This window comes from Procambarus clarkii, chromosome 87 (assembly GCF_040958095.1).
Source record: "Procambarus clarkii isolate CNS0578487 chromosome 87, FALCON_Pclarkii_2.0, whole genome shotgun sequence".
Taxonomy (NCBI): Eukaryota; Metazoa; Arthropoda; class Malacostraca; order Decapoda; family Cambaridae; genus Procambarus; species Procambarus clarkii.
In genome coordinates this window covers 20,344,239-20,361,178 of record NC_091236.1, presented here as the reverse complement: position 1 = coordinate 20,361,178, position 16,940 = coordinate 20,344,239, and the positions used below count along the sequence as shown (strand labels likewise).

Genomic DNA, 16,940 nt, shown 5'->3' with positions numbered 1-16,940 from the left:
TGCAGGTAAATTTGAGCAAATCAAATGCCAAATGGCTGTCCTTGTGGGGACAGACTACTACCATCAATTCATTGGTAGCCCTACTAAATATCAGGGCATAACCATGTTAAACTCTGCAGGAGGTAAATTACTCTCAGGCCCAGTATCAAGCCTGAGGAGACCTATGCCTGCAGATAAACAATACCAGTAGCAATCTAAATTTGTCAGCTGATTATATTTCTCCAGTAGCATTATACTAAGGAGATTACAGCTGACTATACCAACAGAGGTTGATGTTAGTATCATCATTTAAAGCTGGAGATGAGTTCATGAGGCCTCAGTGGCAAATCTGTGAACAGTAGCCTAAAACAGCTACAAGTCACTGCGACGAATGTCACTGAACCCACTGCAGTCTCAGAACCATACTTTACTTTAATGATGAGCTATTCAATCTTCTGAATCAATTAACTAAATTAAACCCCAATAAATCTGATGACTGATTTGATACATTTATTATTTAATCAAGATGTATTCCATGGGCCTCAGTGTTTATATATCAGTGACCAGTTACCTGAACAAACTTCAAGTTATATCTAAGGTCACTGATCTCACTGCAGTCCCTGAATCATACTTGACTGTAGTACTTGATCACATCCAGTCTTCTGGGTTAAATAATATGTATTAGGCTTGAATATTAGCCTTTCAAGAGTTGACAGGGAAATGAAATCGCATTAGACTTCTAACCCCTGCAACTCTAGTACGGGACATCCGTCCTGTACGAACAGACGCACAAATGTGTGATTACTAACTACTAACATCAAATTAATCTAATAATTCGAAGGAGGAGTATCGGTGTTCGTCTGTTCTAAATAGGACTTCGACCCGTGAGCAGCCCCCTGGGGAATTATGTCGGAAAATCCGACACCATTTAATATATCATACAGACAGATAATAGCTGTGTTGTATAAACAAGTTAACCATAGAAAACGTAACTTGTAGTGGAATTACCGTCTAAAGAAAACGGGACATCATCACCACATACTATTATAATTCACCACCTATTATGGTGGGAATTATTCTTAAATACATTAGTCTTTGGACTTTACCATCATAAAAACATCTTATATAAATTAACTTAATTATCAATATTAAAGTAGAGTAAATGTGACCCTTCTATCACCTTTGGACATCTGGACAATGTAAGCCAGGCGTCAGGGGAGGAAGGAGGGCAGCCATTGTTGTGTCACCTCCGAGACGTGTGGAGCAAATTTGGCTCCTATCATATCTGGACAATGTCGGCCAGGCGTCAATAGTATGGAGTGTTAAACAGCCATTGTTTATACTAGACCAGAGGCTCACAGGAGCAAATACGGCTCCTGTTAATTTTACTTGGACGTAGTGTTATGGAAACCAGAAGTGTACCATTATCAACACGCTGTCTACAAATCAAGTTAAGTGTTCTTTCCGAAACCCATGTATCTTTCATTTATGGCCATTAATGTCATTATATAGGGTGACCCGGTTAGAGCACGTGGAAGCCTCAAACTAAAGGTAATTAAGCCAGGTCGTCAATGTTCCATGTACAGTTTTCTCTGATATAGCTTGTCATATATAGAATCTGGCTTTACAGCTAGCGCCCTTTTGACAGGTCAAGACGAGGAAGTAAGATTTTGTGCACCAGTTACTGGGTGATGGAAGCTACCTCAAAGAGGATAATTTGGTGTCTACACCCTAGTTATACCTGGTGGACTAACCTGCTGTACTATAAGATAAGGAACCTTTTCAATGTATGTAGTTAATACTGTAGTTTGATTGGCTGCATATATATAAATATAAACCCCCCCTAATGTGTAGAGGATCGATTTGTGAGATTGAGATTATTGCAGAAATACAGTCCACGTAACATTATACAAATTGCTATCGAAGTATATAAATTAACGTAAATATAAATTCATATAAATTAAATAAATATAAATCTCACAGGTCGGTTCCCACACCAAGTTCTTTCGAGGGTGTGGTTTTTGGCTCAGTGCTTCCCCCTGGATCGGCGGCGTGCTCATAGGTTGGAGTGCAGAGTCTATCGGTATGTGTGGTGTGGGAAGTATCATCCGGTTCGTCGCTCCTCCATGGTTTTGCGGGTGGAGGAGGGGGGTGTTGGCATCCCTGATGTTTTTACCAAGGCATTGGCTTTGTTTTGGGTGTCGTTGCGTCAGTATTTGGGGGTGGGTGGGGGCCTCGGTACGCTTGGGATTTATTTCTGTTCAGTTCGGTTTAGCTATTTGCTTGAGTTAGGGGCTGGGTGTGAGGTCGCCTTTTGTACACCTGCTGTGTATTCGTGGGCAGTTGGGATTCTGCGGAAGCTCTGTTGTGTTCCAGGGTTTTTGTCCCTGTCGTGTCGGGGGTTTATGGGGTTCTCCTTCGTCGTGTGAGCCATCGGGTTGAGGGTTTGTTTCCATGCTGGGATTGTGGGGGGGATTTGGTCGGTCTTGGGTGGGCGGCATTTGGCTCCGCAGCAGTGGGAGTTTCTCTTTCGGATGCTGCATGAGTCCTTGCCGTCGAATGATCGTTTGTGTATGCTTGGGTTGCGTTCTTCCGCGACATGTGCACATTGTGGATTGGTTGAGACGCAGTTACATGTGTTTTATTTTTGTGAGAAGGTACAGGGTTTAGTTGCTTGGTTGCATGATGTGATTGCGGTGTTCTGTGGGCTCGGGTTTCGGGGGGATGTTTTATGGTTCCTGTTTCTTTCGTTTCCTCAGGGCTCCGGGCGGCTTCGGAACACTCTGAGTGTCTTGATTGCGGATTATGTGTTTTGCGTGTGGGTTGGGCGTTTGGAGGGCTATGGGGTTCGCCGGATTCTGGGTTTTCTGCGGGGGCGTTTGCGTTTCATATGGTGGTGGTTGCGGCGTGCTTTTCCGGTGAGGTTTGCTGATTGGTTCACTGACGCGTATGTTTAGGGTGATACTTTGGGGTTGGTGGGGGGGTCGGGGGTTTGATTAGTGTATTGGTGTGGTGTCGATGGATTTGGGGGGGAGGGCTTCTTGGGTCATTTGGGCGTTTGGGTTGTGGGTATTCCCCCTGCCCCCTGAGGGCTTCCTCGGCAGTGCGTTGTGTGTGTTTGCCTGCGCTGTGCTTTTGTGTTGCTCCTTGTGTGTGTGTCCTTGTTGTTTGGGTTTGAGTGTGTTTTGTGTTCCTTTGCCGGATCCTGCGTGTTCCGCTGTTTTTTTTGTGTGTGTTTGGCTGTGGTTCTGGACCTTGTTTCCCAGTTCCCGTGCATTCTGGTGTTTCCTCCTGTTTATTTGTGTGGGCGTTTTGTTGGGTCCGACTCCTGTGTGCGTAGGTCCTTGTGTTGTGGTGTGTATGTGTATGTGTCTTTTCATTTGTTCCACCGGTTCCTGCGTGCTCCGGTGCTGTGCTCCTGGTTATGTGGGCTTCTGCCTTGTGTGTGTGGCCCTTATGGGTACTTTTATCCATCATGCTTCATGTAATTTTTCCCTTGTGTTATTTTAATTTATTTATTTTTTTCCTGCCGCTGGCTTATTATGTGTAGCTGCTCTGTGTGAGCCTTTGTGTTCTCTGTGTTACTCATGTGGATCTTGTGTTATGCATGATTGGATTTCTTTTTTATGTTGTATGCTTGTACAAAAAAAAAAAAAAAAAAAAAGGAAAAAAGTCTTCATGCTCTTGCATTTGTTCTGTATAATGTTTGTTGTCTTAAGAGTTCTTTGGGTTCTTTACTTTGTTTTACTTGGCTTTGTATCTTTTTTATTGTGTATATTGTACTTTTATAAATAAATAAAAAAAAAAAATTGCGTTCAAATGGAGTAAAACAATCGATCGCAATAATCTGAGCAGAACCACCACTTAAAACTACTTAAGAACTACACCTGCCACTCCCCAACTGACCTGGAGACCAGCGGTGGCTGGGTGTCCCCGTGGGACATGCGAGGTCACCTGTCACACTCAGGTGACCTCCACTACCCACCAACCGCTAAGTTCCAAAATTGCCAAATCTTATCACTAACATAAATCATTCACACGCAAGTTCTGGTGAACATTCCCTGAACTTCACAAAACTCACAAACTCACTAAACACAACGCCAGAGAATCACTATCTCCTAACCTGAAAAACTCGCTAAATCGCGAAAGTAAAACACCTGTCAAGATCTCCCTGATAGCGCCTGAGCGGCAAAAAGACACGTGGGACTGAACAATGTTAAAAGAACACCAACTACCTACAACATTGTTCAACACCGCTGCCAACATTGTAACGGGGGGTGGGGGAAAATAGCTCTATCTTGTCCATTATTCCACCCCCCAGTTAACTAACGAGGCCGGGGGAAACAGCTCTCTCTAGTCCGTTATCCCGTCCTCAGTTAGCTAACTATTCTAGAGCACCTCTAGAGATCCTAAGGCAACCTCTCTCGTTCAACACCTTGTAACCTAGGTATTTGACTACCTAGGTGCTAAGACTACAAGGTGCCGTAACTTGATCAGTTATCTTGAGGTTATCTTGAGATGATTTCGGGGCTTTTTTAGTGTCCCCGCGGCCCGGTCCTAGACCAGGCCTCCACCCCCAGGAAGCAGCCCGTGACAGCTGACTAACACCCAGGTACCTAATTTACTGCTAGGTAACAGGGGCATAGGGTGAAAGAAACTCTGCCCATTGTTTCTCACCGGCGCCTGGGATCGAACCCAGGATCACAAGTCCCCCGTGCTGTCCGCTCGGCCGACCGGCTCCCCAGTTACCAGTTACCCGAAACTCTAGAGAGAATTCTAGAATACATTTCACTGCCACAAACGTATAAGAGAAAACGAAAGGAAAGAAATGAATAGTGAAGTAATTAGTGAGGGTTTGGGGTGAGAGGTAGGGAGGAGCGAGGAGGGTCATTAGTAGTAAGTGAGAGTTTAGAAAGGGGTGGAGGGAGAGGTGTAGATAGGTAGAAGTAGGAGAGTAGAAGTAGAAGAGTAGATAGTAGAAGACGAAATGCTGCCACCATCCATTCTAGATCATCACATACAAGACAAGGAATGGAACTTGTCTGTATCACAAATATTCACAAAAGATGTTATCAAGAGGTCATTATTAGTATGTCCCATCTTTATCATGTACTCATTCTAAACCATGAAACCAGTAATCACAGAGGCTTTCTCACCTCAACTCAAAATCTCTAGGGAACAAAATAAAGTCCATTTAAATAATAAATGCAATTATATTTCACATGATAACTATCAAATTTAAGCAATGTTCAAGATCTATATATGTAAAGTGAGTCATCCTCCAAAAATCTGAGAACACTACAACTGACTGCCCCTGATCATCACACAACACTTGTAAAACACGACCAAGTCACCTTAATGTTCAACTCACCAAGTGTCTGCCTATCGCTGGATAGAGATGGGGGGGGGGGTCTATAGTTGAGCAGAGACTGTCCCGCCCTGCCGGCCGACAGCCTCCATGCTAGGGCCGTCTTCTCTGCTCTGCTGACTGCCGTTCTGTCTGTCTTGTTAATGCTCTCGAATCGATAGCTCTCCGAGTATATATTGGGGAACCTAGTAGCTAACTCCGCCCACAAGTAAATAGCCTCCGGCTCTCTACCAAGCCACTCCTTAAACGTCGGCATGTTTGAAGGCTAACAGGCTACAATTATAAGATTAGCGGAAGCAAGGTGAAATTCGCATGATCTGACCTCAGGTCACTTGGGGTCATTAACTCTTAGAGGTGTGAAACTCAGGCCGACCAAGCTGGCGCCTTCTCAAATCCCTGTCTGTGACTCATGTACCTCTATGTATGTATTAAATACAACTAAACCAAACACTTTTACAGTGCTACACTACCACACACTGGCACCACCACACTCTGGCACTACCACACTCTGGCACCACCACACTCTGGCACTACCACACTCTGGCACCACCACACTCTGGCACCACCACACTCTGGCACCACCACACTCTGGCACCACCACACTCTGGCACCACTACACTCTGGCACCACCACACTCTGGCACCACCACACTCTGGCGCCACCACACTCTGGCACCACTACACTCTGGCACCACCACACTCTGGCACCACCACACTCTGGCACCACCACACTCTGGCACCACCACACTCTGGCGCCACCACACTCTGGCACCACTACACTCTGGCACCACCACACTCTGGAACCACCACACTCTGGCACCACCACACTCTGGCACCACCACACTTTGGCACCACCACACTCTGGCACCACTACACTCTGGCACCACCACACTCTGGAACCACCACACTCTGGCACCACCACACTCTGGCACCACCACACTCTGGCACCACCACACTCTGGCACCACCACACTCTGGCACTACCACACTCTGGCACCACCACACTCTGGCACTACCACACTCTGGCACCACCACACTCTGGCACCACCACACTCTGGCACCACCACACTCTGGCACCACCACACTCTGGCACCACCACACTCTGGCACCACCACACTCTGGCACCACCACACTCTGGCACCACCACACTCTGGCACCACCACACTCTGGCACCACCACACTCTGGCACCACCACACTCTGGCACCACCACACTCTGGCACCACCACACTCTGGCACCACCACACTCTGGCACCACCACACTCTGGCACCACCACACTCTGGCACTACCACACTCTGGCACCACCACACTCTGGCACCACCACACTCTGGCACTACCACACTCTGGCACCACCACACTCTGGCACCACCACACTCTGGCACTACCACACTCTGGCACCACCACACTCTGGCACCACCACACTCTGGCACCACCACATTCTGGCACCACCACACTCTGGCACCACCACACTCTGGCACCACCACACTCTGGCACCACCACACTCTGGCACCACCACCACACTCTGGCACTACCACACTCTGGCACCACCACACTCTGGCACCACCACACTCTGGCACTACCACACTCTGGCACCACAACACTCTGGCATCACCACACTCTGGCACCACCACACTCTGACACCACCACACTCTGGCACTACCACACTCTGGCACCACCACACTCTGGCACTACCACACTCTGGCACTACCACACTCTGGCACCACCACACTCTGGCACTACCACACTCTGGCACCACCACACTCTGGCACCACCACACTCTGGCACTACCACACTCTGGCACCACCACACTCTGGCACCACCACACTCTGGCACTACCACACTCTGGCACCACCACACTCTGGCACCACCACACTCTGGCACCACCACACTCTGGCACCACCACACTCTGGCACTACCACACTCTGGCACCACCACACTCTGGCACTACCACACTCTGGCACTACCACACTCTGGCACCACCACACTGGCACCACCACACTCTGGCACCACCACACTCTGGCACCACCACACTCTGGCACTACCACACTCTGGCACCACCACACTCTGGCACCACCACACTCTGGCACCACCACACTCTGGCAGGACCACACTATGGCACTACCACATTCTAGCACACAACACTTCCATGCACCCTAACGATTTATCCAATACAGAAAATAATTGGCCAAGTAATCTTGTCCAATGGTTAACCGAGCTGGCACTTCACTTAATATTGCAACAGTTGGTGACTAATGTGGTTAACGTTGCTCTCTGGGACATGATTGTTAAGTTTCATTGTCAAGGGAGGCCTTCCTGTTGGCTTGAAGTTTCACCATAACGGCCTTTAACCGTGCCTCTGTTTTCAATGGCTGGTTCCTCTCCCTCCTAGGTAGCGTATATTCAAGATTCGGAAGGAAGAAATGGTTTGTGGTCAAATCTTACAGTTTATTATATATGTTTAATTTAGTAGGTTCATTTATCGTGTTACCAGCTCGTAGACTTGAGAATTTTTAACAGTAACATTAGTTAGATTAATTTTGTGACGACAGCTAATAAAACGGCCTTTACCATTCTCTGTAATCCTTTGATGACTAACTAATGTAAATTGACAACATCTTTTGGGAGTTACATTAGAGTCTGTATATGATATGGAAATTTCCCACAGTGGTCTTCCTCAGTGTTCAGTGCGAGGTAGTCTGCGACAGTGTACAGTCCGAGGTAGTCTGCGACAGTGTACAGTCCGAGGTAGTCTGCGACAGTGTACAGTCCGAGGTAGTCTGCGTCAGTGTACAGTCCGAGGTAGTCTGCGACAGTGTACAGTCCGAGGTAGTCTGCGACAGTGTACAGTCCGAGGTAGTCTGCGCCAGTGTACAGTGCGAGGTAGTCTGCGCCAGTGTACAGTCCGAGGTAGTCTGCGACAGTGTACAGTCCGAGGTAGTCTGCGCCAGTGTACAGTGCGAGGTAGTCTGCGCCAGTGTACAGTCCGAGGTAGTCTGCGACAGTGTACAGTCCGAGGTAGTCTGCGCCAGTGTACAGTGCGAGGTAGTCTGCGCCAGTGTACAGTCCGAGGTAGTCTGCGTCAGTGTACAGTCCGAGGTAGTCTGCGACAGTGTACAGTCCGAGGTAGTCTGCGACAGTGTACAGTCCGAGGTAGTCTGCGACAGTGTACAGTCCGAGGTAGTCTGCGACAGTGTACAGTCCGAGGTAGTCTGCGACAGTGTACAGTCCGAGGCAGTCTGCGTCAGTGTACAGTCCGAAGTAGTCTGCGTCAGTGTACAGTCCGAGGTACTCTGCGACAGTGTACAGTCCGTGGTAGTCTGCGACAGTGTACAGTCCGAGGTAGTCTGCGTCAGTGTACATTCCGAGGTAGTCTGCGTCAGTGTACAGTCCGAAGTAGTCTGCGTCAGTGTACAGTCCGAGGTAGTCTGCGACAGTGTACAGTCCGTGGTAGTCTGCGACAGTGTACAGTCCGAGGTAGTCTGCGACAGTGTACAGTCCGAGGTAGTCTGCGACAGTGTACAGTCCGAGGTAGTCTGCGTCAGTGTACAGTCCGAGGTAGTCTGCGTCAGTGTACAGTCCGAGGTAGTCTGCGTCAGTGTACAGTCCGAGGTAGTCTGCGTCAGTGTACAGTCAGAGGTAGTCTGCGACAGTGTACAGTCAGAGGTAGTCTGCGACAGTGTACAGTCCGAGGTAGTCTGCGTCAGTGTACAGTCCGAGGTAGTCTGCGTCAGTGTACAGTGCGAGGTAGTCTGCGTCAGTGTACAGTCCGAGGTAGTCTGCGCCAGTGTACATTGCGAGGTAGTCTGCGTCAGTGTACAGTCCGAGGTAGTCTGCGTCAGTGTACAGTCCGAGGTAGTCTGCGTCAGTGTACAGTCCGAGGTAGTCTGCGTCAGTGTACAGTGCTAGGTAGTCTGCGTCAGTGTACAGTCCGAGGTAGTCTGCGTCAGTGTTCAGTCCGAGGTAGTCTGCGTCAGTGTTCAGTCAGAGGTAGTCTGCGTCAGTGTTCAGTGCGAGGTAGTCTGCGACAGTGTACAGTCCGAGGTAGTCTGCGTCAGTGTACAGTGCGAGGTAGTCTGCGTCAGTGTACAGTGCGAGGTAGTCTGCGTCAGTGTACAGTCCGAGGTAGTCTGCGTCAGTGTACAGTCCGAGGTAGTCTGCGTCAGTGTTCAGTCCGAGGTAGTCTGCGTCAGTGTACAGTCCGAGGTAGTCTGCGTCAGTGTACAGTCCGAGGTAGTCTGCGTCAGTGTTCAGTGCGAGGTAGTCTGCGTCAGTGTACAGTCAGAGGTAGTCTGCGTCAGTGTTCAGTCCGAGGTAGTCTGCGTCAGTGTACAGTCCGAGGTAGTCTGCGTCAGTGTACAGTCCGAGGTAGTCTGCGTCAGTGTTCAGTCCGAGGTAGTCTGCGTCAGTGTACAGTCCGAGGTAGTCTGCGTCAGTGTACAGACCGAGGTAGTCTGCGTCAGTGTACAGTCCGAGGTAATCTGCGTCAGTGTACAGTCCGAGGTAGTCTGCGTCAGTGTACAGTCCGAGGTAGTCTGCGTCAGTGTACAGTCAGAGGTAGTCTGCGACAGTGTTCAGTGCGAGGTAGTCTGCGTCAGTGTACAGTCCGAGGTAGTCTGCGTCAGTGTACAGTCCGAGGTAGTATGCGTCAGTGTACAGTCCGAGGTAGTCTGCGTCAGTGTTCAGTCAGAGGTAGTCTGCGTCAGTGTTCAGTCAGAGGTAGTCTGCGTCAGTGTACAGTGCGAGGTAGTCTGCGTCAGTGTACAGTCAGAGGTAGTCTGCGTCAGTGTACAGTCCGAGGTAGTCTGCGTCAGTGTACAGTCAGAGGTAGTCTGCGTCAGTGTACAGTCCGAGGTAGTCTGCGTCAGTGTACAGTCCGAGGTAGTCTGCGTCAGTGTACAGTCAGAGGTAGTCTGCGACAGTGTACAGTCCGAGGTAGTCTGCGTCAGTGTACAGTCAGAGGTAGTCTGCGTCAGTGTACAGTGCGAGGTAATCTGCGTCAGTGTACAGTCCGAGGTAGTCTGCGTCAGTGTACAGTCCGAGGTAGTCTGCGTCAGTGTACAGTCAGAGGTAGTCTGCGACAGTGTTCAGTGCGAGGTAGTCTGCGTCAGTGTACAGTCCGAGGTAGTCTGCGTCAGTGTACAGTCCGAGGTAGTCTGCGTCAGTGTACAGACCGAGGTAGTCTGCGTCAGTGTACAGTCCGAGGTAATCTGCGTCAGTGTACAGTCCGAGGTAGTCTGCGACAGTGTACAGTCCGAGGTAGTCTGCGTCAGTGTACATTCCGAGGTAGTCTGCGTCAGTGTACAGTCCGAAGTAGTCTGCGTCAGTGTACAGTCCGAGGTAGTCTGCGACAGTGTACAGTCCGTGGTAGTCTGCGACAGTGTACAGTCCGAGGTAGTCTGCGACAGTGTACAGTCCGAGGTAGTCTGCGACAGTGTACAGTCCGAGGTAGTCTGCGTCAGTGTACAGTCCGAGGTAGTCTGCGTCAGTGTACAGTCCGAGGTAGTCTGCGTCAGTGTACAGTCCGAGGTAGTCTGCGTCAGTGTACAGTCAGAGGTAGTCTGCGACAGTGTACAGTCAGAGGTAGTCTGCGACAGTGTACAGTCCGAGGTAGTCTGCGTCAGTGTACAGTCCGAGGTAGTCTGCGTCAGTGTACAGTGCGAGGTAGTCTGCGTCAGTGTACAGTCCGAGGTAGTCTGCGCCAGTGTACATTGCGAGGTAGTCTGCGTCAGTGTACAGTCCGAGGTAGTCTGCGTCAGTGTACAGTCCGAGGTAGTCTGCGTCAGTGTACAGTCCGAGGTAGTCTGCGTCAGTGTACAGTGCTAGGTAGTCTGCGTCAGTGTACAGTCCGAGGTAGTCTGCGTCAGTGTTCAGTCCGAGGTAGTCTGCGTCAGTGTTCAGTCAGAGGTAGTCTGCGTCAGTGTTCAGTGCGAGGTAGTCTGCGACAGTGTACAGTCCGAGGTAGTCTGCGTCAGTGTACAGTGCGAGGTAGTCTGCGTCAGTGTACAGTGCGAGGTAGTCTGCGTCAGTGTACAGTCCGAGGTAGTCTGCGTCAGTGTACAGTCCGAGGTAGTCTGCGTCAGTGTTCAGTCCGAGGTAGTCTGCGTCAGTGTACAGTCCGAGGTAGTCTGCGTCAGTGTACAGTCCGAGGTAGTCTGCGTCAGTGTTCAGTGCGAGGTAGTCTGCGTCAGTGTACAGTCAGAGGTAGTCTGCGTCAGTGTTCAGTCCGAGGTAGTCTGCGTCAGTGTACAGTCCGAGGTAGTCTGCGTCAGTGTACAGTCCGAGGTAGTCTGCGTCAGTGTTCAGTCCGAGGTAGTCTGCGTCAGTGTACAGTCCGAGGTAGTCTGCGTCAGTGTACAGACCGAGGTAGTCTGCGTCAGTGTACAGTCCGAGGTAATCTGCGTCAGTGTACAGTCCGAGGTAGTCTGCGTCAGTGTACAGTCCGAGGTAGTCTGCGTCAGTGTACAGTCAGAGGTAGTCTGCGACAGTGTTCAGTGCGAGGTAGTCTGCGTCAGTGTACAGTCCGAGGTAGTCTGCGTCAGTGTACAGTCCGAGGTAGTATGCGTCAGTGTACAGTCCGAGGTAGTCTGCGTCAGTGTTCAGTCAGAGGTAGTCTGCGTCAGTGTTCAGTCAGAGGTAGTCTGCGTCAGTGTACAGTGCGAGGTAGTCTGCGTCAGTGTACAGTCAGAGGTAGTCTGCGTCAGTGTACAGTCCGAGGTAGTCTGCGTCAGTGTACAGTCAGAGGTAGTCTGCGTCAGTGTACAGTCCGAGGTAGTCTGCGTCAGTGTACAGTCCGAGGTAGTCTGCGTCAGTGTACAGTCAGAGGTAGTCTGCGACAGTGTACAGTCCGAGGTAGTCTGCGTCAGTGTACAGTCAGAGGTAGTCTGCGTCAGTGTACAGTGCGAGGTAATCTGCGTCAGTGTACAGTCCGAGGTAGTCTGCGTCAGTGTACAGTCCGAGGTAGTCTGCGTCAGTGTACAGTCAGAGGTAGTCTGCGACAGTGTTCAGTGCGAGGTAGTCTGCGTCAGTGTACAGTCCGAGGTAGTCTGCGTCAGTGTACAGTCCGAGGTAGTCTGCGTCAGTGTACAGACCGAGGTAGTCTGCGTCAGTGTACAGTCCGAGGTAATCTGCGTCAGTGTACAGTCCGAGGTAGTCTGCGTCAGTGTACAGTCCGAGGTAGTCTGCGTCAGTGTACAGTCAGAGGTAGTCTGCGTCAGTGTACAGTGCGAGGTAGTCTGTGTAAGTGTACAGTCCGAGGTAGTCTGCGTCAGTGTACAGTGCGAGGTAGTCTGCGTCAGTGTACAGTCAGAGGTAGTCTGCGTCAGTGTACAGTCAGAGGTAGTCTGCGTCAGTGTACAGTCCGAGGTAGTCTGCGTCAGTGTACAGTGCGAGGTAGTCTGCGTCGGTGTACAGTGCGAGGTAGTCTGCGTCAGTGTACAGTCCGAGGTAGTCTGCGTCAGTGTTCAGTGCGAGGTAGTCTGCGACAGTGTACAGTCCGAGGTAGTCTGCGTCAGTGTACAGTCCGAGGTAGTCTGCGTCAGTGTACAGTCCGAGGTAGTCTGCGTCAGTGTACAGTCAGAGGTAGTCTGCGTCAGTGTACAGTCCGAGGTAGTCTGCGTCAGTGTACAGTCCGAGGTAGTCTGCGTCAGTGTACAGTCAGAGGTAGTCTGCGACAGTGTACAGTCCGAGGTAGTCTGCGTCAGTGTACAGTCAGAGGTAGTCTGTGACAGTGTACAGTCAGAGGTAGTCTGCGTCAGTGTACAGTCAGAGGTAGTCTGCGTCAGTGTACAGTCAGAGGTAGTCTGCGACAGTGTACAGTCAGAGGTAGTCTGCGACAGTGTACAGTCAGAGGTAGTCTGCGACAGTGTACAGTCAGAGGTAGTCTGCGACAGTGTACAGTCAGAGGTAGTCTGCGACAGTGTACAGTCAGAGGTAGTCTGCGACAGTGTACAGTCAGAGGTAGTCTGCGACAGTGTACAGTGCAAGGTTATCTTGAGATGATTTCGGGGCTTTTTTTAGTGTCCCCGCGGCCCGGTCCTCGACCAGGCCTCCACCCCCAGGAAGCAGCCCGTGACAGCTGACTAACTCCCAGGTACCTATTTACTGCTAGGTAACAGGGGCATTCAGGGTGAAAGAAACTTTTGCCCATTTGCTTCTGCCTCGTGCGGGAATCGAACCCGTGCCACAGAATTACGAGTCCTGCGCGCTATCCACCAGGCTACGAGGCCCCTGTACACTGTAGGTAGTCTGCGACAGTGTACAGTGCGAGATAGTCTGCGACAGTGTTCAGTGCGAGGTAGTCTGCGTCAGTGTTCAGTGCGAGGTAGTCTGCGTCAGTGTACAGTGCGAGGTAGTCTGCGTCAGTGTTCAGTGCGAGGTAGTCTGCGTCAGTGTTCAGTGCGAGGTAGTCTGCGTCAGTGTTCAGTGCGAGGTAGTCTGCGTCAGTGTTCAGTGCGAGGTAGTCTGCGTCAGTGTACAGTGCGAGGTAGTCTGCGTCAGTGTTCAGTGCGAGGTAGTCTGCGTCAGTGTACAGTCCGAGGTAGTCTGCGTCAGTGTTCAGTGCGAGGTAGTCTGCGTCAGTGTTCAGTGCGAGGTAGTCTGCGTCAGTGTTCAGTGCGAGGTAGTCTGCGTCAGTGTACAGTGCGAGGTAGTCTGCGTCAGTGTTCAGTGCGAGGTAGTCTGCGTCAGTGTACAGTGCGAGGTAGTCTGCGTCAGTGTTCAGTGCGAGGTAGTCTGCGACAGTGTAGAGTCAGAGGTAGTCTGCGTCAGTGTACAGTCCAAGGTAGTCTGCGCCAATGTTCAGTGCGAGGTAGTCTGCGTCAGTGTTCAGTGCGAGGTAGTCTGCGTCAGTGTACAGTCCGAGGTAGTCTGCGCCAGTGTTCAGTGCGAGGTAGTCTGCGTCAGTGTACAGTCCGAGGTAGTCTGCGTCAGTGTACAGTCCGAGGTAGTCTGCATCAGTGTACAGTCCGAGGTAGTCTGCGACAGTGTACAATCCGAGGTAGTCTGCGCCAGTGTACAGTCCGAGGTAGTCTGCGCCAGTGTACAGTCCGAGGTAGTCTGCGCCAGTGTACAGTCCGAGGTAGTCTGCGCCAGTGTACAGTCCGAGGTAGTCTACGCCAGTGTACAGTCCGAGGTAGTCTGCGCCAGTGTACAGTCCGAGGTAGTCTGCGCCAGTGTACAGTCCGAGGTAGTCTGCGACAGTGTACAGTCCGAGGTAGTCTGCGACAGTGTACAGTCCGAGGTAGTCTGCGTCAGTGTACAGTCCGAGGTAGTCTGCGACAGTGTACAATCCGAGGAAACAATCGGTACTGTTCCAGTTTACATCTGTGTGTGTGTGTGTATCATAGAGATCTTTTAAATTACTATATTATGATAAAATTGGACCGATCATCTTTGTGGATTATGTTCAATTCTTTCACAAATCCAACTTTAATTAAATATATCAAGTATTGTCCGATACTTACAAGTCTATAAGAACGTATATTTAATCCCCAGATTTGTGAAAATATAAAAGAAAATACAAATTATCAGTGTTTAGTGACGAGTATGATATTATACTGCAAATAATCGTTTGTTGTTAACAAACAATATATATAGTTACATTTAAGGCATAATTTGGTAAACTTGTTTAAAATTTCAAACTCATGTAAATGTCTTTTCTACAAAGTTTAATTATTACTTGATCAAGCATAGTTTAAATTAATCATTTTTCAAAGTATTTGAAAACAAGTTCGGTCATATTCAAATCAATATATTTACTTTAATCTAGAGAGATCCTGAACATAATTACATGGAGAACGAATAGATAACAGTAAAAGTGCAAGTGAGAATGTAAAACTGATAAAACTGAAAATATATTACCTTCTTTGAGCTGCCATGAAGGTTCATTCAGATCCACTTGTCAAAATTTATATCATATTCTTTTGGTCTTTTCAGAGTTTGCATTGCCTTCGTTGTGGGTCTGTGTGCAATATGGTCAACATTCTACTTCTCCGGTCTGGTTGCCTATGCCACCTACAAGGAATGTGACCCGCTCACTCTTGGCAGGATAGAGAAACCTGACCAGATCTTACCGTACCTGGTGATGGATAAGCTGGACCACCTCACTGGTGTTCCTGGGATATTTGTGGCGGCTGTGTACGGTGGTGTTCTCAGGTCAGTCCTCCCGCCTCACATCCCGCACTTCCTCGTGGCTGTGTTAATAATAATAATACACAAGGAAATAGCAATAGCGGGATATAGCTAGGAGAAAACTGCTTTTCTCAAGCGACTTTCTCAATAATAATAACAATAATACTATAATAATAATAATAATAATAATAATAATAATAATAATAATAATAATAATAATAATAACTAACAATAACAATAATAATAATTTGCCATCCACACTTCCGTGGAACTCTACACATCCACACTTCCCAGGGAAGTGTGGATGACAGTTTATATGGCGTCTGGGTGGGTCAGTAATTACTCTGAGTTCAGTAGGAGTCAGGGAAAGTCGACAATCCCCGCATGACAGCAGTAGTTGCTGCTGGAATCTTTCCTTTATTAAAACTGCACATAGCTCAGTCGATAGAACGTCGGCCTCACACGCTTTTGGTCCACAGTTCGAGTCTCCTAGAGTCCAGGGAAATGAAATAATAATAATAATAATAATAAATTAGAGAAGTGCAGAAGCGGCTGAACAAAAGTACAAGTGCATCGTGAATTCGACACTTGATAGATTGATTGATGGATGGATGACTCCTTGGTTGATTGTTGAGGTTTACAGAGTGAGGTGTTGTCCGGAGACTTAGCCGCTAGCGCCCTCCTGCCTCTCTGTATGCCGGCTCAACAGAGTGAGGTGTTGTCCGGAGACTTAGCCGCTAGCGCCCTCCTGCCTCTCTGTATGCCGGCTCAACAGAGTGAGGTGTTGTCCGGAGACTTAGCCGCTAGCGCCCTCCTGCCTCTCTGTATGCCGGCTCAACAGAGTGAGGTGTTGTCCGGAGACTTAGCCGCTAGCGCCCTCCTGCCTCTCTGTATGCCGGCTCAACAGAGTGAGGTGTTGTCCGGAGACTTAGCCGCTAGCGCCCTCCTGCCTCTCTGTATGCCGGCTCAACAGAGTGAGGTGTTGTCCGGAGACTTAGCCGCTCGCGCCCTCCTGCCTCTCTGTATGCCGGCTCAACAGAGTGAGGTGTTGTCCGGAGACTTAGCCGCTCGCGCCCTCCTGCCTCTCTGTATGCCGGCTCAACAGAGTGAGGTGTTGTCCGGAGACTTAGCCGCTCGCGCCCTCCTGCCTCTCTGTATGCCGGCTCAACAGAGTGAGGTGTTGTCCGGAGACTTAGCCGCTCGCGCCCTCCTGCCTCTCTGTATGCCGGCTCAACAGAGTGAGGTGTTGTCCGGAGACTTAGCCGCTCGCGCCCTCCTGCCTCTCTGTATGCCGGCTCAACAGAGTGAGGTGTTGTCCGGAGACTTAGCCGCTCGCGCCCTCCTGCCTCTCTGTATGCCGGCTCAACAGAGTGAGGTGTTGTCCGGAGACTTAGCCGCTCGCGCCCTCCTGCCTCTCTGTATGCCGGCTCAACAGAGTGAGGTGTTGTCCGGAGACTTAGCCGCTAGC

The 16,940-nt window shown here is 49.8% G+C and overlaps 1 protein-coding gene across 1 annotated transcript in view; it reads left to right on the top strand.

Moving 5' to 3' along the window:
* LOC123751613 (sodium-coupled monocarboxylate transporter 1) overlaps positions 1 to 16,940 on the top strand; it is a 251,420-nt gene that overhangs the window by 70,577 nt on the left and 163,903 nt on the right. Inside the window, 1 exon segment of the mRNA XM_069317457.1 lies at positions 15,278 to 15,496. Coding sequence (XP_069173558.1) covers positions 15,278 to 15,496 — 219 coding nt within the window.